Genomic DNA, 25,895 nt, shown 5'->3' with positions numbered 1-25,895 from the left:
AAGAGAGGTGTTCATGGTGAGTTCTGGCACCTCTTCTAGAAAAATGGCACTGGATAAGAACATAAGAAGAGCCTGCTGGATCAGGCCAATGGCACATCTAGTCTAGCATCCTGTTCGCCAACCAGATGCACTTAATGGGAAACCCCCTATCAGGATTCGAGCACAAGAATACCCACCTGTTGTTTTCAGCATTGTTGCCTCCAGCTGTGGAGGCAGAGCAAAGCCATCCTGGCTAGTAGTCATTGATAGCCTTGTTGCCCTCTATGAATTTGTCCAATCCCTATTTTAAAGCCATCTAGGTTGATAGCCAGGGACGCGGGTGCAGTGGCGTAGCATGGGGGGTGCAGGGGGTGCCGGCCCCACCGGGCGCAACATCTGGGGGTTAGGGGCGCAAATCCATGGGTTAGGGGGTGCAAATCTACGGGTTAGGGGGCGCAAATTACTTGCCTTGCCCCTGGTGCTGACAACCCACGCTACGCCACTGCGTGGGTGGCGCTGTGGGTTAAACCACAGAGCCTAGGACTTGCCGATCAGAAGGTTGGCGGTTTGAATCCCCGCGACGGGCTAAGCTCCCGTTGCTCGGTCCTTGCTCCTGCCAACCTTGCACGTCAAAGTGCAAGTAGATAAATAGGTACCGCTTCGGCGGGAAGGTAAACGGCGTTTCCGTGCGCTGCTCTGGTTCGCCAGAAGCGGCTTAGTCATGCTGGCCACATGACCCGGAAGCTGTATGCCGGCTCCCTTGGCCAGTAAAGCGAGATGAGCGCCGCAACCCCAGAGTCGGTCACGACTGGACCTAACGGTCAGGGGCCCCTTTACCTTTACCTAGGTTGATAGCCACCACTGCCTCCTGGGGGAGCGAGTTCCATAGTTTAAGTGTGCTCTGAACTTTCTTTATATATTGATCACTGGCTTCCTCCAAGGGCTTTATTCATCTCTCTTTCACACGACAACTCTGTGAGGTGGTGAATACAGCAAAGAGTCTTGAGGCACCTCAAAACCTAACAAATTCATTTCACAACATGAGCGTTCCTGAGCCAGGAAGATATCAGAAGAGGACAAACAAGACAAAAGAAGTTGCCTTACACTGAGTCAGACCATCTAGCTCAGTGCTGTGCACACTAACTGGAATCAGCCCTCCAAAATTTGAGGACATTCCCAGCCCTACTGAGAGATGGAACCCAGGACTTTCCGCTGCCTTATACTGATCCATTCTGTTTCAGACCCTTCAGAATAATAGCACCCCACAAAGTGCCAAACAGCCAAAGAATACCAGATACAGTACTACTGTGCAAAGTGCAACAAGATTGCTTTTGTTGTTGTTGTTGTTGTTATTTTTGCACTATCAATGCACACGACACTTCACACAGTAGAAGAGGACAGATCTCTGCCCCAAGGACCTTCCACATTTCCCATGAGAGGAATGGGATGGACAAAATGCAGTACACATTTATTTCAGTCATGCATATTTTCTGGTGTGTGGTCAGGCTAAGGAAGATAGCCAGTGTCCAAGCTGAATCTCTAGTGGCAGAGTGTTCCACAGGACTGGGCTAATGACATTAAGGCTCCACTCCTAGTTGTTGTCAAATGACCCTTGCCAACTCAGGGAATGACCCATGACACTCCTTCAGAATATCTTGGTGACCAGGCTGGGATGTAAGGGTTCAGGCGATCCTTGGAACTAATTTGTTAATGGCTTTATAAATTAATACTGTACAGTACTAGGACCTTAAACCCAGCTCAGTAGCATTCTGCAGCAGCTTGGGCTGGCAAACCAGGCCCAAGGACCACCCCACACACAACACATTGCAGTTATCCAGCCTTGAGGCTAGCAACACATGGACCACAGTGGTACCAAAGAGAGCGTCAAAAAATAGCAAGCTTTTGAGATCTGCAGAGATCTTCATCACGCAATACCCTACACAGGGTGCTAAGAGAGTAGAGTAAAAATAATATTAATGTTCTCCCTTTCTACCTCCTGCTTTATGTTACCTGAGGAAGAACTCTGCAGAACTTGAAAGCTTACGCATCGTCTTCTGATGTTTTGGTTAATGGTGAAATTGATTTCTCCACCGCACAAATGCACTGGATCCCAGCGGGTTATGGTGAGAGGTTTATGTTTTTCTCTCCCTGCAGTGTCTGCTGTTTAGAAATCCCCAGCGCGGGAGGAGGAGGAGTCTCGCTGGCACCCAGGCAGGAAACGGCTCGACGTCTTTTGCCATCACCTGGGAAAGTAAATTCTTCGCTTTCTCCACGGCAGCTGAGCTGACATGCTCCAGCGTGGAGGAGACAAAGGGAAGGGAAGCCCCTTGCTAGATCAGCCCCTGGCTATGATTTTTGCAATGTGGTGATGTGAACGTGGACTGTGCAAAATGCAACCTTTAGAATAAACAAACAAACAAATGCTTCTTTTTTATTTTTTTAAAAAAAACGTTGATTCCGAGAAGAAATTCAGAATCCAATTTGACTCTCCTGCTGTGGAATTGCAGCCTCCAGGAATAACAAGAGAGAGAGGTAAGCAAGCGGCTGTTTGGATCTGGGAAGTCATTCAAACCGCTAAATTGTTTGCAAATCCTTGTAATTGAATCAAAGCAAAGCGGAAAGGAAAAGAAAAAGATTTAAGAAGCAACATAATAAAAGTGTAGAGGGGTGTGGGGGTGTGTGTGTCGGTGTAATCATGTATTTTTCAGCGTGTGATTTATGCATTTAAAAAAATGTGTTTGGTTCCAGTTTAATCCTGTCCACGTCTACTTTAAAGTAAGCCTCATAGATTTCTATGGGTCCAGCTCCGCAGCTGAGCATGTCTAGGATGGCAGAGGGCTAGATTTCTCTGGGTTGAATACAGGCAGTGACCAGCAATGCAGGAAGACAAGGAAATAAGTGAGGGAAGTCTAGCTGTGAAAGAGGCTGGTCACTGTATTAATTCATTTAAAATATTTATTAACCGCTGTTCATTGAAGGATTTTGGGGTGGTGTACAGAACCTGGGAATAGAATCCACATGCCATAGAAATGCAACTGGTACTCCAACAAGAAAGCGTGGCAAAACCAAAATCTGCCTTACAAAATCACAATAAAACAATAAAATATATTTATTTTATTTATTATAAAATAAATAAAACTAAAAAGCACCTCCAGATGCTTTGAACTACAACTGCTGTTGGTCCTTGCAACATTTAGATCTTCAATATCTATTCTGCTAATGCAAAAAATAAAATAAAAAAAATCACACGTTGCATGTTCTCTCTCTTTGCATTAATACTCCCCCCTCCCCCGTGTTCTGGGTATTGGGTGTGCTTGCACTGGTAGTGTTGCTGCTGCAGCATCTCTATTGCCAACCTGGTGTCATCCAGTTGCTTTAAACTACAACTCCCATCAGCCCTTGCAGCCAGAAAAGCCATGGAAACTGGCAGCCACTACACCTGGAGGGCACCACATTGGCTATCCTTGTTCCATTGCAAGCTAAGGCTGGTCCATTAGAGTGAACGGGGCACTTCCTTACCAGTCTCAGTCTGCCCTCAGCCTACCTCCTGCCTGCTTTCCTGCTTACACCCAGCCCAGGAGGTGGCAGGACTACTGTGAAGGCTGAGCCGAGCCATTATGGCTAGTAGCCGTCAATAGCCCTCCATGTCACCTTCCTCCAGTCTCAGCATTTTCCCTGTAGAACTCAGCAGGGAGGAGGATGGGGACAAAACTAGGTTTAGTTGGCTTTGTCTGTCGTTGGTTTTGGCTCTACCTCCTGTTTGACTCCCTGCCTTAGGTCCTACCAACTCTCACTGGGTACCAGACATCATTGTCCACTGCTTGCAGAGTTGGAAGGGACCACGAGGGTCATCTGGTCCAACCCCCTGCGACGCAGGAATCTTGGCCCAACGTGGGGCAAAATGATTAAGAGCCTCACACTGTACCAACTGAGCTGAGGAGTTTGTCCTTATCCTGAGATAAAGGTAAAGGGACCCCTGACCATTAGGTCCAGTCACGGCCGACTCTGGGGTTGCAGCGCTCATCTCGCTTTATTGGCCAAGGGAGCGGGGATTTGAATCCCCGACTTTCTGATCGGCAAGTCCTAGGCTCTGTGGTTTAACCCACAGCGCCACCCGCGTCCCTATCCTGAGATAGCTGTTCCTAAATTACCTTCGGGAGGTCAAGTCCCCAGTGCCCTAGGGATGCTTGAAGGAGATAGATTGTTTACAGCTCTGCAATAATGTGTCATCTCCCCACCCCCAAATAACAGAAAACCTTCAGGGCAGCAATATTTTGGCTAGAGCGCCTTTCCCCCCCTAAGAGCATCATTCCCTTCTGTGGCTTCCAGCAACAGGAACATTACTTGCCTCCAGTAATGTGGAAGAAGAGCATAGCCAACAAGGCCCAGATGAACACAGCAAAACGTTTTGATGCATTGTAATTCATGTACATGTGGTTAAACCACAGAGCCTAGGACTTGCTGATCAGAAGGTCGGCGGTTCGAATCCCCGCGATGGGGTGAGCTCCCACTGCTTGGTCCCTGCTCCTGCCAACCTAGCAGTTCAAAAGCACGTCAAAGTGCAAGTAGATAAATAGGTACTGCTCCGGCGGGAAGGTAAATGGCGTTTCCGTGTGCTGCTCTGGTTCGCCAGAAGCGGCTTAGTCATGCTGGCCACATGACCCGGAAGCTGTACGCTGACTCCCTTGGACAATAAAGCGAAATGAGCACTGCAACCCCAGAGTCAGCCACGACTGGACCTAATGGTCAGGGGTCCCTTTACCTAATTCATGTCCATAGTTTGGTCGATGTTATTTATGTTCTGATTTTCAAACTTGTTTTTAACCTTGGCTTTTGTTGGCAATTGTAACAATGCATTTTCACAAGGACTCCCCCCCCCCCAACAAACAAACAAGCAACCCTCAAAGTGATTTGGAAATGCGGAGAAATGATCTTAAGACTGGGACAATGAAAATGGGGGAACTGACAGGTTCGCCCAACTTTAGTGGCAACAAGCAGCTGGTGATGGGGATAACAGCCATGTCTCCCTCAGGCCTTGAACTCCTTTGGCAAAGGCTTTGACAAAAATATGTTTTCTGAGACTGCTCATAGAAAGGCAAAGCAAATGGCCCTTGGGGGCAAGGTGTGGTGCAAGAAGAGATAGAGAAACTAAATGGCTTTCTGCTTCATTGAGCTATTCAGCTGTCTCAGCAGACTAGGGTTATCTTCTTCATTTGAATAGAAAGGCAAACCTTAAATCAATCAGTTGCCACCACCGACCACACCAGGGGCTGGTCAGCTTGAGGGCACTGGGACAGATCCCTCCCATGAAGTCGTTTTAAAATCTGGCTCCTGGCAGCCCTTCCAAATTATAAATTGGGACATGATTCACCTTTTGCCTACACTTGAAAGGGAGGCAGCATTGCTCTTATGGCAAATTCTCTGTGAAGTGCATCTGCTGTTCATCTCTCATTACCTTGGCCCACGGGCCGAGACATTTTGATGCTGAGAGGCAGAACATTTAAATGTCACCCCCTATGCGGGCAAGAATAGGATAGGCAATTATTTCTTGCCTTATCTGCTGCCCTTTAGTGCTGCTCTGAAATTTGCTGCCTGAGGTACACGGATTTGCCGTGCCAATTTCATTCTCCTCACCTTTCATCCACTGTCGCCTTCTAGAGAGGACATGATTAAAGTTTATAAAAGTATGCAGTGTGGAGAAAGGAGAGAGAAGCCCCCCCCCCTCAAAAACCCTATTTATTTATTGCATTTATTTTTTATTATTTTTTGGGGGGGGGGCGGAAATAAGGATGATATGTTTCTGGATATATTTATCCAAAGAGCTCAAGGTGGCGTATGTAGTATTTTCCCTATCTTGTTTCATCCTCAACACAACCCTCTGCATTAGGTTATGCTGAGAGACAGTGACTGTAAGAGCTGTTTGACAATGAAACGGACTCCCTCAGATAGTGGTGGTCTCTCCTTCATTGGTGGTCTTTAAGCAGAAGTCAGACGGCCATCTTTTCAGGGAGTCTTTAGCTGTGAATCCTGCATTGCAGGGGGTTGGACTATGACCCTGAGGCCCCTTCCAGTTCTATGATTCTGTGACTAGCCCAAGGTCACCAAATGTGCTTCATGACCCAGTGGGGATTCAAACCCTGGTCTCTGCCAGGCCCTAGTCCAACACACTAACCACTACAGTGCACTCTTATTAGGGAGTCAAGAGCCAGGCTAGGGCTGCCCTGATGTTGATGCTGTTTATCTGTTCTTTTCATGCAGTTGCTTGTTTGCACTGGATTGCAGGCATCCTTTGTGTGGCTTTCCCTGCAGGCATAAAAATATGTCCATCACGGGGCTGAAGAGGAAGCAGCCAAAAACGTTTAAGGTGAAAGTTATAACGATGGAAATCGAAATGGAGTTTAGCTGCGAGGTAAGTGGCTTTTCTTTTCTTTTTTTAAAAAAGGCCAAAATTAAGGTGCAGAAATGCTTTCATCGATACTTTAGGGTTTGCATATAAAATTAGGCATTGGAGTGGAGGAAGCGGATAGAGAATTTTTTTTTCTCCACCTCTCCCATAATGCTAGAACTTGTGGACAAGCTGAGTGCTGGAAGATTCAGGACAGGCAAAATAAAGGGTTTCTTCAGACAATGTAAACTATGGAACTCACTCCTGCAGGAGGACGTGAAGGCCGCTAGGTTGGAGGGTATAATCTTATACACATCTATCAAGTCCCCCCCCCTTGTCTTTTTTCTTCATCCAAGCAGCTCCAAATATTGTAATCTTTTCTTCTAAGGGAGTTGCTACAGCCCTTTGACCAATATGGTTGCCCTTTCTGGGCTTCTGGCATTGGCCACCCACTTTCAACAATAAGGGCTAGGAAATTGATCTTTCCACAGAGCTGAATTCTGCACCCCACACTACAAGATACGCCTCTTCTTTGCTTGCACTGTTTGAGTTCTCTCATCTTAGGCCAGCAGCGGAATGGGTCATCCCTTTCTGAAAACCAGGCTGTTGAGTTTCTCTTGGTTTTCTCCACTGATGTTCTGTCTTTCTTCCTTGTAGATGAAATGGAAGGGGAAGGACCTCTTTGACCAGGCGTGTCGTGCGCTGGGCCTGCGGGAATCCTGGTTCTTTGGCTTGCAGTACTCTATCAAAGGAATGAACACCTGGTTGAAGATGGATAAAAAGGTCTGGAAGCTAAACTTAAGCTTGCAAAACAGCTTGCATGGCAATCTAGAAAGCCTTAGTAAGCTTGATTCGTACTGCTCCAGATGATAGGACCCGATTCAGTGGATTCAAATGGCAAGAAATGAAATTCCGTCTAAGTATTAGGAAGCATGATAAAAAACTGTTTGACAGAAGAACGGACAACCCCAGAACATGGTGAACTGTTCTTTATTGGAGGAGGTTTTTAAGCAAAGGTTGGATGGCCATCTGTCAGGGATTATTTAGCTGTGATTCCTGCATTGCAGGGGGTTGGACTAGAGGACCCCAGGAGGTCCCTTCCAACTTTACAATTCTATGAGTCTATACTTGGGAATGCTGCCAAGAAGTGAACTTGGGACTTTCTGCATAGAGGCAGATGCTCTACCGTTGAGTTACAATAGCCCTTTCCTGTTGCATCTCACTGTGTAGCCATAGAAAAGCCACCACACTTTATGATCTTGGCTGCAAACTGGGCCAGTATATATTGCAGATTGGTGGGTGGGTTTCTCAAAGAGAGCAGGGCTTTGCCTAAAGCAACCAAATGTGTTCCTGGCAAAGTATTGTCATTGCACAGTGGCTCAGCTGCTCATCTTTCTGTCTGTCTGTCTGTCTGTCTGTCCATATTACTCTCTCTTTACAAAAAGGAATTCTAATACTCTCAAAAACATACTTTAAAACACAGAGAAGGAAAAGGAAGTTGAAAAGGCACACGTGTAACTAATTCTTCTCTCTTTCACCATGTAATGCTATATATATGTGCTATATATTAGGTTTGGGGCACCTTAATCCCTCCAGATGTAGCTGAACTACAGCTCCCATCACCCCCAGCAGGCATGGCCAATGGGATGCTCAGGAACATATCTAATGATTCCCACACTATCTTTATCTCTACCTATAATCCCTAAACAGCAGCAGGAGACTTTTTCAGGTGGTTCGCAATCTATCGGAACCACCTGTACCACCGGAGCCTGGTAGGGACCCCAAGATCTCCTGCAATGCTTTTGCAAAGTTTTTTGCAGATAAAATCGCTCAGATTCAGAAGGAGGTAGACTCCACCGTGGGAGCAGGGCCAGGGCGGGAGAGTGCTAGAGTTCTGTCTGGTCCTGTTACATGGGATCAATTCCAATCTGTTACCTCCGAGGATGTGGACAGGCTGCTTGGACAAGCGAAACCGACCACCTGTCTCCTTGATCCTTGCCCATCCTGGCTGATAAAAGCGAGCCGGGAAGGGCTGGGCGATGGGCTCTGCGGGGTGGTGAATGCTTCCCTCTGTGAGGGAGCCTTCCCAGACCCGCTGAAAGAGGCGGTCATTAAACCGCTTCTTAAAAAAACATCTTTAGATCCGGCCAATTTGGCCAACTATCGCCCAGTCTCAAATCTGCCATTCTTGGGCAAGGTGATTGAGCGGGTGGTTGCTGAACAACTCCAAGCACGCCTGGAGGAAACGGACCATTTGGATCCCTTCCAATCGGGATTCAGGCCTCACCATGGGACTGAAACTGCCTTGGTCGCGCTGGTTGATGATCTCCGGCGGGCTAGGGACAAAGGTGAGAGCTGTTTCCTAGTTCTGCTGGATCTCTCAGCGGCCTTTGACACCATCGACCATAACATCCTTCTGGACCGTCTAGAGGGGCTGGGAGCTGGGGGCACTGTCATACAGTGGTTCCGCTCCTTCCTCCTGGGCCGTGTCCAGAAAGTGGTGGTGGGGGATGAGTGTTCAGACCCCTGGGCTCTCACTTGTGGGGTGCCTCAGGGTTCTGTCCTCTCCCCCATGCTTTTTAATATCTATATGAAGCCGCTGGGAGAGATCATCAGGGGGTTTGGACTGGGTGTTCATCAGTATGCAGATGACACCCAGCTCTACCTCTCCTTTAAATCAGAACCAGTGAAGGCGGTGAAGGTCCTGTGTGAGTGCCTGGAGGCGGTTGGAGGATGGATGGCGGCTAACAGATTGAGGTTGAATCCTGACAAGACAGAAGTACTGTTTTTGGGGGACAGGGAGCGGGTTGGTGTGGGGGATTCCCTGGTCTTGAATGGGGTAACTGTGCCCCTGAAGGACCAGGTGCGCAGCCTGGGAGTCATTTTGGACTCACAGCTGTCCATGGAGGCGCAGGTTAACTCTGTGTCCAGGGCAGCTGTCTACCAGCTCCACCTGGTACGCAGGCTAAGACCCTACCTGCCCGCGAACTGTCTCGCCAGAGTGGTGCATGCTCTAGTTATCTCCTGCTTGGACTACTGCAATGCGCTCTACGTGGGGCTACCTTTGAAGGTGACCCGGAAACTGCAATTAATTCAGAATGCAGCAGCTAGACTGGTGACTGGGAGTGGCTGCTGGGACCACATAACACCGGTCCTGAAAGATCTGCATTGGCTCCCAGTACGTTTCTGAGCACAATTCAAAGTGTTGGTGCTGACCTTTAAAGCCCTAAATGGCCTCGGTCCTGTATACCTGAAGGAGCGTCTCCACCCCCATCGTTCAGCCCGGACACTGAGATCCAGCGCCAAGGGCCTTCTGGCGGTTCCCTCATTGCGGGAAGTGAGGCTACAGGGAACCAGACAGAGGGCCTTCTCGGTAGTGGCGCCCGCCCTGTGGAACACCCTCCCATCAGATGTCAAAGAGATAAATAATTACCTGACATTCAGAAGACATCTTATAAGGTACGACTGTATAATCAAACCCAATATTTAAAATACACATGTATACTAAAAGTCCATGAATTTACAAATATATAAACCTTATAAAGAACAATGTAAGATTTCATTTATTTTAAATGTTCTTTAAAACCGATTCCCTTTGTTCTTCAACAGGTTCTGGATCAGGAAATTCCCAAGGAAGATCCCATCAGATTTTGTTTTTTAGCAAAATTTTACCCTGAGAAAGTTGAAGAGGAACTTCTGCAGGAGATCACCCAACACCTCTTTTTCCTGCAGGTCAGAAGGTATTTCTTTTATTTTAAAGTTGACTTTTGAATTGTTGTAGTTACCTTCTGGGCGTTTGGTGTGTCTGGCCCCTAGGTTTTGGAATCACTGTCTGCTTATTCTTCCACGCTGTGCCTCCTGTCAGTGGCGAGAGCTTGTGAAGAGTTAATTTTCTGGGTTGAGCAGATTTCCTTGTGAAAGGTTTTTCTTCTGTTGCTGTTATATATATTTTTTTTCAAGATCACCTTGACAATTATTTGTGTTGAGCTGTTTTGCAAAGGCGAAGGCACTTAAAGGCTGCCTCCCCCCCTCCCCTGGTTCCTTTCATCTCTGAAAACCTGCACTTTCATTTTCTTCTCTTTCAAACCAGCCTTGGCTTGCCTTGACTTTGAGGAATGCAATTCGCCTGTAATTATTTTTTTTCCTGTTCCAAAAGAAATGCAAAATGGGGAGCAGGGTGAGGAAATCGACGCATTAGAACTTGCAGAGGTTCCTGACGGTTAAGAATCAGACATCACACCTGCAGCAGAATAATTGGGGACTGGGAGCGGGGGCAGAGAGAGCGTGTATAGGCAGCTGGTTGCTTCAAGGCATTCAAATGAACAGATTAAATTAAAGCAGGGAGTGGGAAGTCTGGCCACACTTCCTCTGCAGCCACACCTCTCAGTGGGGTTTCTGCCCTCCTCAAGTGTTTTCGCTTGGCGGTGTCCTTGAACTCTGATCGTGCACTTTTGGATGGAGGAGAAAGACCGATGTGTGCTTAGAGAAACTAATATTTTAAAACCACAAGAAGAGCCTGCTGGATCAGGCCCAGGGCCCATCTAGTCCAGCATCCTGTTCTCCCAGTGGCCAGCCAGATGGCTGTTGGAAACTTGCAAGAAGGACATAAACATAAGAGCCCTCTGCCCTCCTGAGGTTTCCAGAAACTGGTATTCAGAAGCGTGGCTACCTCCGGCCATGGCCAATAGCCATTGATAGCCCTCTCCTCCTCCATGAATTTCTCCAATCCTCTTTTAAAGCTGTCAGAATTGGTGGCCATCACTGCCTCATTTGGGAGGGAGTTCCACAGTTTAACCCTGACCTGCCTTTCTTTGGTCTGTCCTGAATCTTACAGCTTTCAGCATCGTTTCATGTCCATGAGTTCTAATGTCCTGAGAGAGGAAGGAAAACCATCTAGCCACTCCATGTTGAGCTAGATGGACCCTTCTTGGTTTAACGCATGGATAGGCAAACTAATGGATGGGACGCGGGTGGCGCTGTGGGTAAAAGCCTCAGCGCCTAGGGCTTGCCGATCGAAAGGTTGGCGGTTCGAATCCCCGCGGCGGGGTGCGCTCCCGTTGCTCGGTCCCAGCGCCTGCCAACCTAGCAGTTTGAAAGCACATCAAAGTGCAAGTAGATAAATAGGGACCGCTTACTGGCGGGAAGGTAAATGGCGTTTCCGTGTGCTGCGCTGGCTCGCCAGATGCAGCTTTGTCACGCTGGCCACGTGACCCGGAAGTGTCTCCGGACAGCGCTGGCCCCTGGCCTCTTAAGTGAGATGGGCGCACAACCCCAGAGTCTGTCAAGACTGGCCCGTACGGGCAGGGGTACCTTTACCTTTACCTAGGCAAACTAAGGCCCGGGGGCCAGATCCGGCCCAATCGCCTTCTAAATCTAGCCCCCGAACGGTCCAGGAATCAGCGTGTTTTTACATGAGTAGAATGTGTGCTTTTATTTAAAATGCATCTCTGGGTTCTTTGTGGGGCATAGGAATTCATTCATCCCCCCCCATGATAGTCCAGCCCCCCACAAGGTCTTCGGGACAGTAGACCGGGCCCCTGCTGAAAAAGTTTGCTGACCCCTGGTTTAACGCTTCACAGGAGTGCTTATTTTCTAACTGCCAGCAGCTTTGTATGTGGCGAGAGGGTAGCATTTGAACGTTCCTTAGTTAGCAATGATGCTTTTAAAAAACGGGTAATTGACAGCCTGAAATGTTCTTGGGTACAGCTCACAAGTCTGCAGTTGCTGCCAGAGATTCTTTTCTTTCCCACTTATAACTCGGCTAACGGTTACTTTTCATGTGCCAAGACAAAGTCTGGGCATGTATTGCTTTGTTTTCAAGCTTGTCTAAGCCTTGGATTTCTCTCTCTCCTCTCCACCCTCCCTCTTCCGCCTCCACCCCCCAGGTTAAGAAACAAATACTGGATGAAGAAATCTACTGCTCTCCTGAGGCTACAATTTTGTTAGCGTCCTATGCTGTTCAAGCCAAGGTGAGGCTTTGAAATTGCTTGGTTGTCACCTTCTATTGCTTGCAGAACAACATTTAAAAAAACCCTTTTGCTTAATCACACAGTGCTAATTAATGCAGGAAAGCACCCATTAAAAAGCAGTGCTGGAAAACAGGATGGGGTGATTTTGGCACCTTGTTTTCTTCTCTTTTGGGTGTTGGCTGGTTTTTTAGCTTGTTTATGCAAGAAGGTATATGAACATATCCTAATTCAAAGAGCTTGCAGGAGGGCGAAAAACAGAGCAGTTCTTTTTTAAAATTTATTTTCTTGGTTTACAAAAGTACATGCTTTGTCTCTTTTTCCAGGTTGTACAGTCTATCTTACAAATCATCTACATTTGTTGTGAGACATTAGGGATGAATACAGTATAAGGTTGGGGAAGAAGAGGGGGGAGAGCAGGGGTGGGGTGGGGAGGCTTATATTCTTTTGCATAGTGTACTTGTGGGGTTTTGTGTCAGCGTCAACTAGGTAGGTTCTCTTTCTCTTCGTTTATTACATTTCCTTGGTCATGAGAGGTGTTGGGGCAGGGTGGGGTTGGTTGTCTGTGGCTGGCTGCGGTGGGGTTTGTTTGCATTTGTGAGGGGAGGGAAGGCTTGTTTGGTCAGGTAAACCAGATTGATTCTTATGGTGGATTCTTGTTGTGTTGGGCTGTGTATGTGATAAAGGGGGGACCATACTGGGGTGAAGGCGTCCTCTTCTGTTTGTCCCCGTGTCAGTTTGTTTATTGGTTAGCTTTTTTAGTAAGGTCGTTTCCCATACAGTTTGATACCATTGGTCCACAGGTCTCTCCAGTGGTTGGCTCTGAGGCTTCTGGCTGCTGAGAGTAGGTGGGTTATAAAGGTAAAGGTACCCCTGCCCGTACGGGTCAGTCTTGACAGACTCTGGGGTTGTGCGCCCATCTCACTCAAGAGGCCGGGGGCCAGCGCTGTCCGGAGACACTTCCGGGTCACGTGGCCAGCGTGACATCGCTGTTCTGGCGAGCCAGAGCCGCACACGGAAACACCGTTTACCTTCCCACTAGAAAGTGGTCCCTATTTATCTACCTGCACTTAGGGGTGCTTTCGAACTGCTAGGTTGGCAGGCGCTGGGACCGAGCAACGGGAGCGCACCCCGCCGCGGGGATTCGAACCGCCGACCTTTCAATCGGCAAGCCCTAGGCGCTGAGGCTTTTACCCACAGCGCCACCCGCGTCCCTAGGTGGGTTATAAGCTCTGTATAATGTTGAGTGTTCATTCTGATCTTGGAAGATGTTCAGTAGGGCCAGTTCTGGGGTGAACTCTAATACCTGTTTAGTTATTTTGCATATCTCTCGTAGGACTGCTATCCAGAAGGGTTGGATTTTAGGGCATCCCCACCACATGTGGAAGTATGTGCCTGTGGAGGTACAACCTCTCCAACATCTTGGTGAGGTACCTGGGCATATCAGTGCCAGTTTCTGTGGTGTTAAGTACCACCTGTGAGTTTCAGAGTGAGTCCCCTTCTTTTGGCTGATATGGACTTAAAGGGAGGTTTAGACCACATTCTAATCCATTGGGTGGGGTTTATTTCATAGGCTCTGTCATGCTCCCATTGTTCTTTGATTGCATCAAGGAGGTTTGTGGGGTTTTGGAACAGTATTTTGTATATTATGGATACCATCCCTTTGCCATGTCCCTTTGCTGTCAGGAGAAGGTTTTTGAAGGTGGTCAAGGGCCTAGTGGCTAGTGATTTTACTGCTGGATTGTTTAAGAAGGCATGTAGTTGATTGTGTGTTAGCAAACTAGTCCCCTAGTTTGTCTTGTATTTCTTGTGTTGGTATGGGTTTGTTGTTTTTGTAGAAGAGTTTAAGGAGTTTTTTGGCTCCTGTTTGTAGTGTGGTGAGAGGGTTGTAATGTCTTGTTATAATTTACCAATTTTTGATGTTAGTTTTTTAAGGGATGCCCTCTCCTTTATGCAGGCTCCTCTGATGACGGCTTTCATTGTGTCCTAGAGGAGGGGGGTTGTTATATCGTTGTCCTTAAAGTAGTTTTGGAGAGTTTTCAAGAGACTCTCTCTAGCTAGTCGGTTTGTGGCAGAGCAGTTCTTTTGCAGACACTTCTGGTTTTGCAGATAAGGATTTCTGCAGGCTCCAAAGACATGGAAGTCTGGTGCAGCCTCCTCTCTGACTGTGATTTCACTGGGCGTCGGTCACCTCAGCTTCTCCGAGATTAAATTTACATATTTTCTACCTTGATGTAGTATTTTTTTTCAGTCAGTGTTTTATGCCTCTACACTAGTCATTTAAAGCAGCATAATACCACTTTAAGAAGCCATGTACCACTTTAAAAAGTACCATATTGGCCCAAATATAAGCCACACGTTTTTCCAAATTCTGACAGTGAAAAGTGTAGCTTATATTTGCGACCTTCCCTTTCCCCTGACAGCTCTGGGGAGGCTTGGGAGCAGTGGGGGACTGTGTTGTATGTCAGGGAACTGCCATCGGAGCCAGAGGGAGAGGGAGGGCTCCAGAGGAATTCCGGAGAGCGTCCCGGGAGGGAGAGAAGCAGCCCATCTTCTGGGGAAGGAAATCAGCGTCGCACCAGTGGAGAAGGGGGGCAGATGGGGGAATCGGCGAGGTGGCTCCATGACTCCTCGCCGGAGACCAGCGGGGAGAGCACGGGTCCTCCGCTGCCCACACCCTCCCTGCGCAGAAGGCTTCCGCGCAGGGAGAGTAGGCGGAGACTAGGCGTCAAAGAGCTTCTTTGCTGGAAGAAGTTCAAGAAACGCCCACTGACGGATTCTGCCAGCGATTGAGACAGCCACTGGTGAGTGGCTGTCCGGACAGCAAGAGTCCACCCAGGTGACCCAGCCAGGTGTGGCGCCGATTTACGCACGAGCAACCCCTAGAACCATTACATTGTATAACATTCTTTCTTTCTTTTTATTTTTTTAATACATTGTAAGAAACCTGCTGGATCAAGCCAAAGGGGACCCATCTATTCCAGCATCCTTTTCCCACAGTGGCCAACCCCAAATGCCTGAGGGAAAGTTCACTGGAAGTGTGATGTCCTGCTGCACCAGTTCGTATCTGTTGGGTTTAATATGCTCGCTGGGGAATGTGTTGGGATTGAAGATGAATATCATTTCACTTGTTGCCGTGAACTGCCTTCATCCTCTCCTCCTGCTGAGGATTCTGTTACCCTTTTGGCAAGCTTCTTCCTCCTAGCTGGCTACTTCCTTCATGGCATGTTCTGTGAAAGGGTCACCGCCTTTCCTGATCTCTTTCTCTTCTTTGCGTTACAGTATGGTGACTACGACCCAAACCTGCACAAGCCGGGCTTCCTGGCTCCAGAGGAGCTTTTACCAAAGAGAGTAAGTTTCCATTTTTTTAAAAAAGACAACCACCAACAGCAGCCAGAGTAGGCTGGTTGAGTTGGGCAGGTGGGGGGGAGGCTGGAATTTCAGGACCTGGGACAGTTCTGAAATAGCTACTTGCTACAACAAGAACTTGATCTACACCCTGGAACTATTTGCCTATTGACACCAGGAAAGTGCCTTCACTGTACTCTTTCTAGCGCCCGCAAAATATTGATTTATGTTTTGATCCGCTGTTAGTTTATTGCCGGAATTATTTTTAAATAGTTGCTTTTATAATTTTATTGTTTTATACTCTTTGTACACTGCAGACAGGGTCTGTCCCTAGTCACAATGTGGCTTTAGAGCTCAGAGGTCAATAGCCGACATGATTTTCTCACTGCGTCAGCTGCAGGAGAAATATCAAGAGCAGAGACTCCCCTTGTACATCACCTTCATAGTCCTGACGAAGACACTCATCTTTAACCAGGCCTTTGATTGATTGATTGACATTCAAGGCCTTTTAAAATGTGTTAGGGTGGGATTCTTGGGTTGTTCTTGTTTTTATTTTATGTCTTTTGTGTTTTTATATTGTGATTTTATTCTGTGAACCGTCCTGAGACTTACTGGTATGGGGCGGTATACAATTATTATTATTATTATTATTATTATTATTATTATTATTATTATTATTATTATAAAAAGATGGGGATTTGGGGGCTCCTGAGAAGACCAGCTTTGGGATTTGGAGAAGGGAACAGCTTCACTCATTTCCTTTTCCTTTCCAGGTCCTCCGCCAATATCAGATGACACCTGACATGTGGGAAGAGAGGATTACAGCCTGGTACGCTGGGCACCGGGGCATAGCCAGGTACTGGGGCACCTGTGTCTGAGGCCATAGCATGGGGCAGGAGGAGGCAGCTGAGCGGCTGATGCGTCTTCACTGTCCTATCAAACGTTGCTGGAGCAACTGAGAAGTGAGGCTGCTTCTTAGGTGCTTCTTTTTCATACTAGAATGCAAGGGCAGGAAAAAACAACAAGTGGGTGGAGCAATGAAGATAAATTTTACCTTTCTTACAGCAGGCTGGTTTCCACATGCCTTTTCATATTGTTTTGCTGCAGCTTGTAAGTTGTTTTGATTGGTGCCAATGGAAAAGCAGAATAGAAATCCTACAAAATAATTAAATGTTGCTCACTAGTGTGTTGCAGGGGGTTGGGCTGGATGACTCTTTGGGTCCATTTCGACTGTAAAATTCTATGTTTCTCTATTGTCCTCTTCTCTTAGGTATGAAGCTGAGATGAACTATCTTAAAATTGCACAAGACTTGGAGATGTATGGGGTCAATTATTTTCCTATAGCTGTAAGTGTCTATGTTGTTGTAGTTTTTAAATGCAGCTATATTTTTCTGGATGCATGAAGTTTGCTCCTTTAAAATTGGCAGCAGGGAATGGGGGGCTGGGGGGAGAAGGTGGCTCAGTCTCCTATAGAGAAAGTCAGGGCAGAGCAGCAGTGGATTTGAGTGGATTTGAGCTGGGAGAGGCTTAACCAGCTAGGACCATCCTGTCCTGTCCCCTTTATAAAGATCTGAGGAATGAGATCATTACCCCACTCTTACTTACCATCCCAGGCCGCCCATCTGAGGCCACATTGTGCTTTCTTTTATCAGATCAAAATGATCAGACAACAGCAAAGGTTGCTAGGTTTATCGAGGGTGCAATGAGATTAAGGGCCACTATCTGAACGATAATCTTGGCCATTTGATTGCCCTTTTTACCCATTGCTGTCTTTTTTATCTGTATAGATTTTATTTGTATGTATTGCTTGTTTTATGTTGCTATGGCCGTTGGCTAATGCGAATAAAGTTTATCTTATCTTATCTAGGACCATCAGACAGTTAGGAAGTGTATAGATGACATCTTTAGAGTAAATTGCCAGTATGAGCCCTCCAAATTGGATCAGGGCCCTAGAGTGGGAGAAATAGGGGTCCTTTCACCCTTGGCCTTCTGCTGTGGTGCCAATCCAAATCAAGATTCCTGTGACTGCTTTGTGCATTTTTTTGCATGGGGGTGGGGGAAGGCTCCCACTGGAAACACAAATAGCAGGCCTACGTGCGTCCATCCAGATCTGGATTGCAGCAAAGGGGCAAAGCATTGGAGTGTCTCCTGCTGGAAACCAATGCCCCATGTGGCTAGCTGCACAACTGCAGCTTCTTAGGGGAGAAGACCTGCTGGGACAGGCCAATGGCTGACCTAGTCTAGCATCCTGTTCTGACAGGGACTATCCAGATGCCTTAATGGGAAACCAGCAAGCAGATTAAAAGCGCAAGAGCACTCCCCTCCCCATGTTGTTTCCGGCAACTGGTATTCAGAAGCATTGCTTCCTCCAACTGTGGAGGCAGAGCAGAGCCATCGTGGCTAACAGTCATCGAGAGCCCTTTCCTCTTTGAATTTGCCCAGTCGTCTTTTCAAGTCATCCAAGTTGGCAGCCATCACTACCTCCTGTGGGAGGGAGTTCCATAGTTTAACTTTGCACTGCATGAAGTAACCCTTCCTTTTATCTGCCCTGAATCTTCCAACATTCAGCTTTGATGAGAGCCAGCGTGGTGTAGTGGTTAAGAGTGGTGGACTCGTAATCTGGTGAACCGGGTTCGCGTCTCCGCTCCTCCACATGCAGCTGCTGGGTGACCTTGGGCCAGTCACACTTCTCTGAAGTCTCTCAGCCTCATTCACCTCACAGAGTGTTTGTTGTGGGGGAGGAAGGGAAAAGGAGAATGTTAGCTGCTTTGAGACTCCATAGGGTAGTGATAAAGTGGGATATCAAATCCAAACTTCTTCTTCTTCTTCTTCTTTGCTGAATGTTCCCAAGTTCTAATGTTATGAGAGGGAGAAAATATTCTCTGTGTACACTCTCTCCATACCATGCATAGATATTTTGTCATGACACCTCTTATTTGCCTTTTCCCTAAACTTAAAAAGTCCCAAACACTTCCAGAATGACTCCACCTAGGCTGACCTTTGGCTCCCATTGGGTAGGAAGGAGCTTGTAAGGGATGGCTTTGCCGCTGAGCCTTGCTTGAACCACCAGGTCTACCTGATCTCTGGTGTGACTTGTGTTCCATCATGCTCTTTTGTACTGAATCTTGGTTTCCCTGTGATCTGCTCTGATCTAGATGCTTCTTCAGTTCTAACTCCCAGTTCTAGGCTCCTGATTCACTCCCATGGCCCAGCCCTAATCTGGATGGAATCCCCAGCAATTTCTTTGAAGAAGCAACTTGTGTGATTGCTAATTTTGTGTGTGGTGCCTCACTTAGTTTGCTATCTGGGTTCAGGCTCCAGCAGCCAACTTTCAGCCTCCTACCTGGCCCATTCTCAGGCTGTGTCTGAGAATTGATGCCTGAGAATCAGTCAAGCCTTGGCTAAAGAGATTTTTTTCTTCACTCTGGACATTTGCCTCCAACATCTGTTCCTGCAGCAAAAGAAGAATTGTACAGACTTTCTGCTTGGCGTCGATGCCAAAGGGATCCATGTCTACAGCATCAACAACCGCTTCTCTCCAAACAAATCTTTTGAATGGAGCAGCATCAGGAACATTTCCTACAGCGAGAAAGAGGTAGGTAGGTGTGTCTTATTAAGGGGTGGCAGAACTGGAGGCCAGGTTTTGCCTTTATGCTCTGGCTCCACTTCTGTCTATGAAATTCATTTAATTTTCCACTTTTCCACAAGAACTTAACCGACAGCTGAGAAGGTATGGCAACTGATAGAAGGATCTCGGCTATGGGGATATGCACTTCAGGATAGTCTAGAGCAGTGTTTTCCCAACTTTTTCCAGCCACTGTCCCCTTGGTTCCATAAACTCATCCTCAGAGCCCCCTACCCTATCCTATGAAAAAGCATCATTCAGAAAAGTGGTTTGCATGACCCACTAAGGAAGGTAATAACACAATAAAGTTCAGCAAATAATATAGCATGAAAAAATATTTTTACGCTTTCTGACTGATGTAAAAATTGTGTGATTCAATTGAATATTGGATATAGATAAAGATTTTGTCCTAACTCTCGCAATAGTAATTGCATTTAACCTTTTAGGTAGAATGCATTAGGCTTGATTTTTGGGGGCATTTTGTGGCTCTCATATGCTGCATTCCATCTCTCCTTATTTGACCACAGAGAGGCAAAAACGAAATGGTCCCTCAGGAGGTTTGGCTATGCCTGGTGTGAGTTAGCACCGGGTTGTTGATCGCCCCTTGAAGCTCTTTGACATGTTTTGGGAACAGGGAAGTAAGACAGGAGATTGAAATTTCAATAGCTCCTACTGAAGGCACGGCTGTCAAGGTAACAGAGGTTAAAGTGCGAAAGCTGAGAGCAAATGCTTTGGGGCACCCCAGAGTAATTATGGGGGAGCAGATATCAGTATGGAGCTATACGTGTTTTACATCCCATGACTTGCAACCTTTCCTGATGTAGGGAGAACAATGTTTTAAAGTTTATAACTCTTTGTGTGCTATGTATATAAGTTTTCTTCTAACGTGCCTCATGGCAGTCTTTCTATCTAGAAGATCTGCTGAGCAGCTGGTTAGCAGGGCTGGCCTATAATTTTAGGCAGTGCTTTTTTCTAAAAAAAACTGTTTAGGGGTACTCTCATTTTGACTCAAGAAAACCACCATTTTATAGTTCAAATTGGGGGAAATAAATACAGTAAATGGACAAAAGTACAAAGGTTAACAAAATGTTTAGGGGTATGCACTGGTTTTAGGGATATTTTTGCAATAGTTTTAATAAACCAGGTCCCTACAGCAGGCATAGGCAAACTTGGCCCTCCAGATGTTTTGGGACTACAACTCCCATCATCCCTACCTAACAGGACCAGTGGTCAGGGATGATGGGAGTTGTAGTCCCAAAACATCTGGAGGGCTGAATTTGCCTATGCCTCCCCTATAGGATGCTGAGATTGTTGTTAGTCTCTTGGTCTCATGTTTTATTTAAAAAGGTGTTCCCTCACCTGTGTAATGAACCGGTGGTGTAGAAGTAAATTCTTATCACATGACTAACAAAGACGTAAGGGTGAAGGAATTTTATAGCATGAAATATTTATATATAACTACTCACCAAACATGTGCAAACCTTCACCTACCACAGACGCATGGCAACAAAAAATTTAAGAAAATCAGTAGCTATTATTATCAATAATTAGCTATCTTGTGGCTTGTGAAAACTCAGCATCATCAGTACAAACGAATGTGACCAATGGAAATAGCTTGGAAAGTAGTAAGAAAAGTAAAACTTCAAATACGAAGCGAGGGAAGTGTTTCGTTCTGGTGAATCATAAATAAGCGATCAGTGTGTTCAGAGGGGCTCATCTTCAGCCCCCTCTTGTCTCTTAGTGCCCCCAGGTAACCCCACTGAGCCGCCGGGGGCAGTACCCCCCACTTTGGGAATTACTGGTCTCGCACTATGGTAAATGCTGTGTGGACCCTCTTTTTATTATTCCACTTGCATCTAATTATGGGAAAGCAGTGCTTCAGTCACATAAAGGCTTTGCATGTGAATGAAGTGACGAAGATCACTTGTATATCCTTTTGCTCTCTCTCTCTCTCTCTCTCTCTCTAGCTCACAATAAAGCCCATTGACAAGAAGGCTGAAGTCTTTAAGTTCTTCTCCTCACAGCCAAAAGTCAACAAACAGGTGAGGGTTTCCTTTTGGCTGTCTCCTTCAGGGTGGTTCCCTCTGTAAGAGTGGCAGAAGCTGGTCTCTTGGTGTCTATAGAAGGATGGGATGGACAGAGATAAATTCAGGCTCACCAGGGAAGTCATGAGCTTAGAATTGGTCTGTAAGCATGTGGTCACATATGCCTCTGTCATGCTGTCCCATCAGGATCCTTTAGTTCAGTGGTTCACAACCTTTTTTTGGCCATGCTCTACCTAGGTAAAGGTAAAGGGACCCCTGTCCATTAGGTCCAGTCGTGACCGACTCTGGGGTTGCAGCGCTCATCTCGCTTTATTGGCCAAGGGAGCCGGTGTACAGCTTCCGGGTCATTTGGCCAGCATGACTAAGCCGCTTCTGGAGAACCAGAGCAGCACACGGAAACGCCGTTTACCTTCCCGCCGGAGCAGTACCTATTTATCTACTTGTACTCTGAGGTGCTTTCGAGCTGCTAGGTTGGCAGGAGCAGGGACCGAGCAACGGGAGTTCATCCTGTCGCAGGGATTCGAATTGCCGACCTTCTGATCGGCAAGTCCTAGGCTCTGTGGTTTAACCCACAGCGCCACCCGCGTCCCATGCCCTACCTAAGCATCTCTAAAAACCTGACACCCCCCATTGACATATAATTCTTATTATTTAAAATGTGTACACCTATTCATGTGGAGGAAGCCTAAAAGGCCATTTACTGTTAATAACTCATTCTCAAATTGCACCCCCCCTTAAAAATCAAATTGCTCCCCCTGTGTGCCCCACGTTGGGAACCACGGCTTTAGTCAGAGCTTAGGGCAATAGGAACTACATGCATGGTGAGGTCTAATGGGATTGCCATCACCTTTGAGCCCTGCCTGTGCAGTTCCCTGGGGCATCAGGATGATGGCTGTTGGAAACCCAATAAATGTGGAATTAAATGGATCTCTAGTTAGGGTTGCCATATTTCAAAAAGTGAAAATATGGGCACAAAAGTTGTTGAGGTTTTCACCCAGACACTGTTTCCGATGACTGAATCCCAGCTATGCCCAGGAAATTACGAACGTATGGCAACCCTAGTTTAGCTCAACTGAGCTTCCAAGCACCTCTGAATGGCGGGGCTGTAGAACCACCAACAGGATATCGTGTGCCATTAGGGTTGGGTCTCACAGGGGAAGCAAAAGCTGTCAAACCAGTTTCTTCTTCATGCAGTGCATAGTTAAACTATGGAACTCGCTCCCACAGGAGGCAATAATGGTCACCAGCCTAGACAGCTTTAAAAGATTAGACAAATTCATGGAGGAGAGGTCTATTGATGGCTGCTAGCTATGATAACCATGTTCTGGCTCTACAGTCAGAGGCAGCCATGCTTCTGAATACCAGTTGTTGGAAACCACAGGAGGGAAGAATGCTCTTGTGCTCAAATCCTGCTTCTAGGCTTCCCACAATGGGCATCTGATTGGTCCCTGTGAGAACAGGATGCTGGAGTAGATGGGCCCTTGGCCAGCAGACTCTTCTGATGCTTTTACGTTATATTCTTCTGGGCTTGCTGAGCTGGGTAACGTCAGGACCACAGCCAGCTCCCAGTGGGCCTTGCGAGCCGAGCGCTTGGGAGACATTGTCTCAGCAGAGTGTTGAGGCCACCTGGAGCCTGGAGCAAGCTGGGAAAGCCTGTCCTGTAACCGGAACGGCACTTCCTCGGAGGAGCTGGCTCTGCTATCTTGAAGGGCCCTTGTCTGCAAGGAAGCCCTGGCTTTCATGATGTGGGAGGGATGGTGATGTTAGTGGAAACTCATCCTCTGACTGAGGAAGGCAGGTAGGCAACCTCTTCAGACCAGAATAGGAGGTGCTAAGGTTCGCCCACTGAATGGGGCAGCCTGTATTTTCCTCATGTGGGCTGTGGTTCAGGGATCACAACATGGGGGGGTGGGGAGTCAGTTGCATTTGCACCCTGCTTGTGAGCTTCCCAGATGTATCTCCAGCTGGCCATTGTGAAAATCAGGATGCTGGTTGAGGTCGGATCCAGCGAGGGTTATACTTGCCTTCCTTTCCCGCAGATCATGCAGCTGTTCATCGGAAACCACGACTTGTTTATGAGGAGGAGGCGAGTGGACCCCATTGAGATCCAGCAAATGAAAGCGCAAGCTCGGGAGGAGAAAGCAAGGAAGAAGGTGAGCTTTTGGGGGAACATCTGCTTCAAACGTTGTCACAAAGCTTCTACCCACTGCCTCTTTGTGGAGATCTTTCCTGGGCTGGAAAGCTCATTGGTTGACCGTGAGAAGGTCACACCCTCTGCCCACCCCCCCTCTCTCTTTCTCTCTCTGTTTTGCCTACCTCACAGGGTGGTTGGGAGGGTAAAATGAGCAGGTGGGAACCACGCGGGCCATCTTGGTTGGAAGAATACTGGAACAGAAAAACTGAAAGAAGTCAAATATGGCAACCACCTTTTGTGGACTTATTTGCAAGGAGGCTTTCATGATATATTACAGTTCATAGCATGGAATCCATTCTGGCATACAGACGGTATATAAATGAATAAACAATGTAGTGTTTGGTAGGGGAGAGGCAAGATTAAGATGGGCATTGTAGCTGTTGGCTCCGGGGGCTGCACAATGTTCCTGTGAAGCGGCTTTGCTCATGGTCAGCCTTGCCTATTTCCCCAGATGGAGCACCAGCGCCTGGCCAGGGAGAAGCAGCTGCGGGAGGAGGCTGAGCGGGCGAAGGAGGAGTTGGAGCGGCGCCTTTTTGAGGTGGAAGACAAGGCCCGGCAAGCCAATGAGGCTTTGGTGAGCATTGCCATGGCATTGCCTAGGGTTGCCATATTTCAAGAAGTAAAAATCTGGACAATTGGTGGCTCAACGTAAGTTGTTGAGCTTTTTTTGGGTGATCACGATGAGCTATTGACCTTTTGGGGGGGGTGAGCGGGTGATCGTTGTCCACTGTCTGCCACCACTGATTCCCCCAATCACCATGCCGATTGCCCAACAGGCAGAGGAGCAGCTATGGGCGTTTAGTGGGCTCCAGCAGCTCCAGTTCCAGTGCGACTCCCGAATGCCCAGGTCTCTCGTCATTATTGAGTTCATTTTATCTTTTCAATACAAAATCCCTCTTCAGCGCCGTTCGGAGGCAGCGGCAGAGCTTTTAGCCGAGAAGGCCCAGATCGCTGAGGAGGAGGCCAAGCTCCTGGCCCAGAATGCCGCTGAGGCTGAACAGGAGCGTCACCGCCTGGAGATGGCTGCCTTGAAAACCAAGGAAGAGAAGCTTCTGATGGAGCACAAAATGCGGGAGGCAGAACTGATTGCCATGAAGCTGGTAAAAGAATCGGACCGAAGGTGATGAGGGCTGGGGCGGGATGCTCAGTGGGCTTTGGGGCTTCTGGGGCTGGCCGGACGCTGCTTAGGATGGCCTCCAACACATTTTTCTGTCTTTGGAGGGCATTTCCTTGAGTCCTTCTTTCAGATTTGATCAGGTTTGTTTGTGATGTCCCCTTGAAAAGTACATAGAGAGGAAGGAGGAAGTTGGAAGAGTGGCACTCTTTCCCACTTTCTCTTTCAGCTCGATGTCTTTCTCAGGATTAATTCAGCTGACCCAGCCTGCTTTTTTAAAATGAATAGTGCTAATTCTCACCTCCCAGACTAATATATGGATTGGAATGTCATTATCCTTTGGATTTTGCACTTCTTTGAATTTTGCAACTCTCTTCCTGGCTTCAAGAAATGTACCAAAATGCATTAAAAACACATGTTTTTCAATAAAATATATCCAGAAAGGCATACATTGAGATAAAATATGTACTTAAATAACTTAGTGATAAAATATGCATTTTGATATTATTATTATTTCATACAAATTATGCACTGCTTAGGCAGCTGACAGAATTATGGATATTTATCAATAAAAGCATGGAAAATTAGGTAAGGCCTGTGGCAATTCCCAGTGCATCAGTTTAGCATTATGGGGTTGCTTGAGCACTGATGGTGGTGGTTCTTGTTCGGCAGGGCTAAGGAAGCTGAACATCTGAAACAGGACCTGCAGGAAGCCAGAAATGCAGAGGAAAAAGCCAGGCAGAAACTCCAGGATGTTGGCAAGCTCAATCCTCCTTCTGTAAGTCTTTCTCCTGGTAGGGAAGTGTGGGGTTTGCTAAGGTGCCTGCAATGGCTTTTATTGTCCCCCTGGGCAGGTTCCCTGGACTTGGCACCAGGTTCCAGGCACAAGTGCCACAGATGGGGCATTATGAGTCTGAATCAGAATTTCCATCACCCAAGACTGTCTTTCCTAGAAGATGTTCTGTGCCCACTCGGTGTATTTTTATTTATTGCATTTATATCTCAACTTTTTTGCAAAGAAGCTCAAGGCGGGGTCCATGGTTCTACCTCCTCCTCATTTAATCCCCACCACAACCCTGTGAGGTAGGTTAGGCTGAGAGACTGTGACTGGACCAAGGTCACCCAGTGAACTTCATGGCTGAGTGGGGACCTGAGCCCTGGTCTCCCAGGTCCTAGTCGAATGCCATAACCACTACTGGCTCCTTAAAAACTGTTCTGTCTAAAAGCCTTCCGGGTTTC

General features: G+C 47.2%; 1 protein-coding gene across 1 annotated transcript in view; it reads left to right on the top strand.

Annotated features, from left to right (window-relative positions):
- Positions 1-2,152: 2,152 nt before the first annotated feature.
- Positions 2,153-25,895, top strand: part of LOC128403118 (merlin-like) — a 30,437-nt gene continuing 6,694 nt past the window's right edge. Inside the window, exons 1-14 of the mRNA XM_053367777.1 lie at positions 2,153-2,511; positions 6,238-6,388; positions 7,022-7,147; positions 9,974-10,096; positions 12,250-12,333; positions 15,613-15,681; positions 16,452-16,534; positions 16,949-17,024; positions 19,136-19,273; positions 21,271-21,345; positions 23,388-23,501; positions 23,994-24,116; positions 24,445-24,662; positions 25,329-25,434. Coding sequence (XP_053223752.1) covers positions 6,299-6,388; positions 7,022-7,147; positions 9,974-10,096; positions 12,250-12,333; positions 15,613-15,681; positions 16,452-16,534; positions 16,949-17,024; positions 19,136-19,273; positions 21,271-21,345; positions 23,388-23,501; positions 23,994-24,116; positions 24,445-24,662; positions 25,329-25,434 — 1,425 coding nt within the window. The 5' untranslated portion in view covers positions 2,153-2,511; positions 6,238-6,298. The remainder of the gene's footprint in view (positions 2,512-6,237; positions 6,389-7,021; positions 7,148-9,973; positions 10,097-12,249; positions 12,334-15,612; positions 15,682-16,451; positions 16,535-16,948; positions 17,025-19,135; positions 19,274-21,270; positions 21,346-23,387; positions 23,502-23,993; positions 24,117-24,444; positions 24,663-25,328; positions 25,435-25,895) is intronic.

Source organism: Podarcis raffonei, chromosome 15 (genome assembly GCF_027172205.1).
Source record: "Podarcis raffonei isolate rPodRaf1 chromosome 15, rPodRaf1.pri, whole genome shotgun sequence".
Lineage (NCBI taxonomy): Eukaryota > Metazoa > Chordata > Lepidosauria > Squamata > Lacertidae > Podarcis > Podarcis raffonei.
Note: the sequence above shows the minus strand (reverse complement) of the source record. Positions and strands in the feature narration are given on the sequence as shown.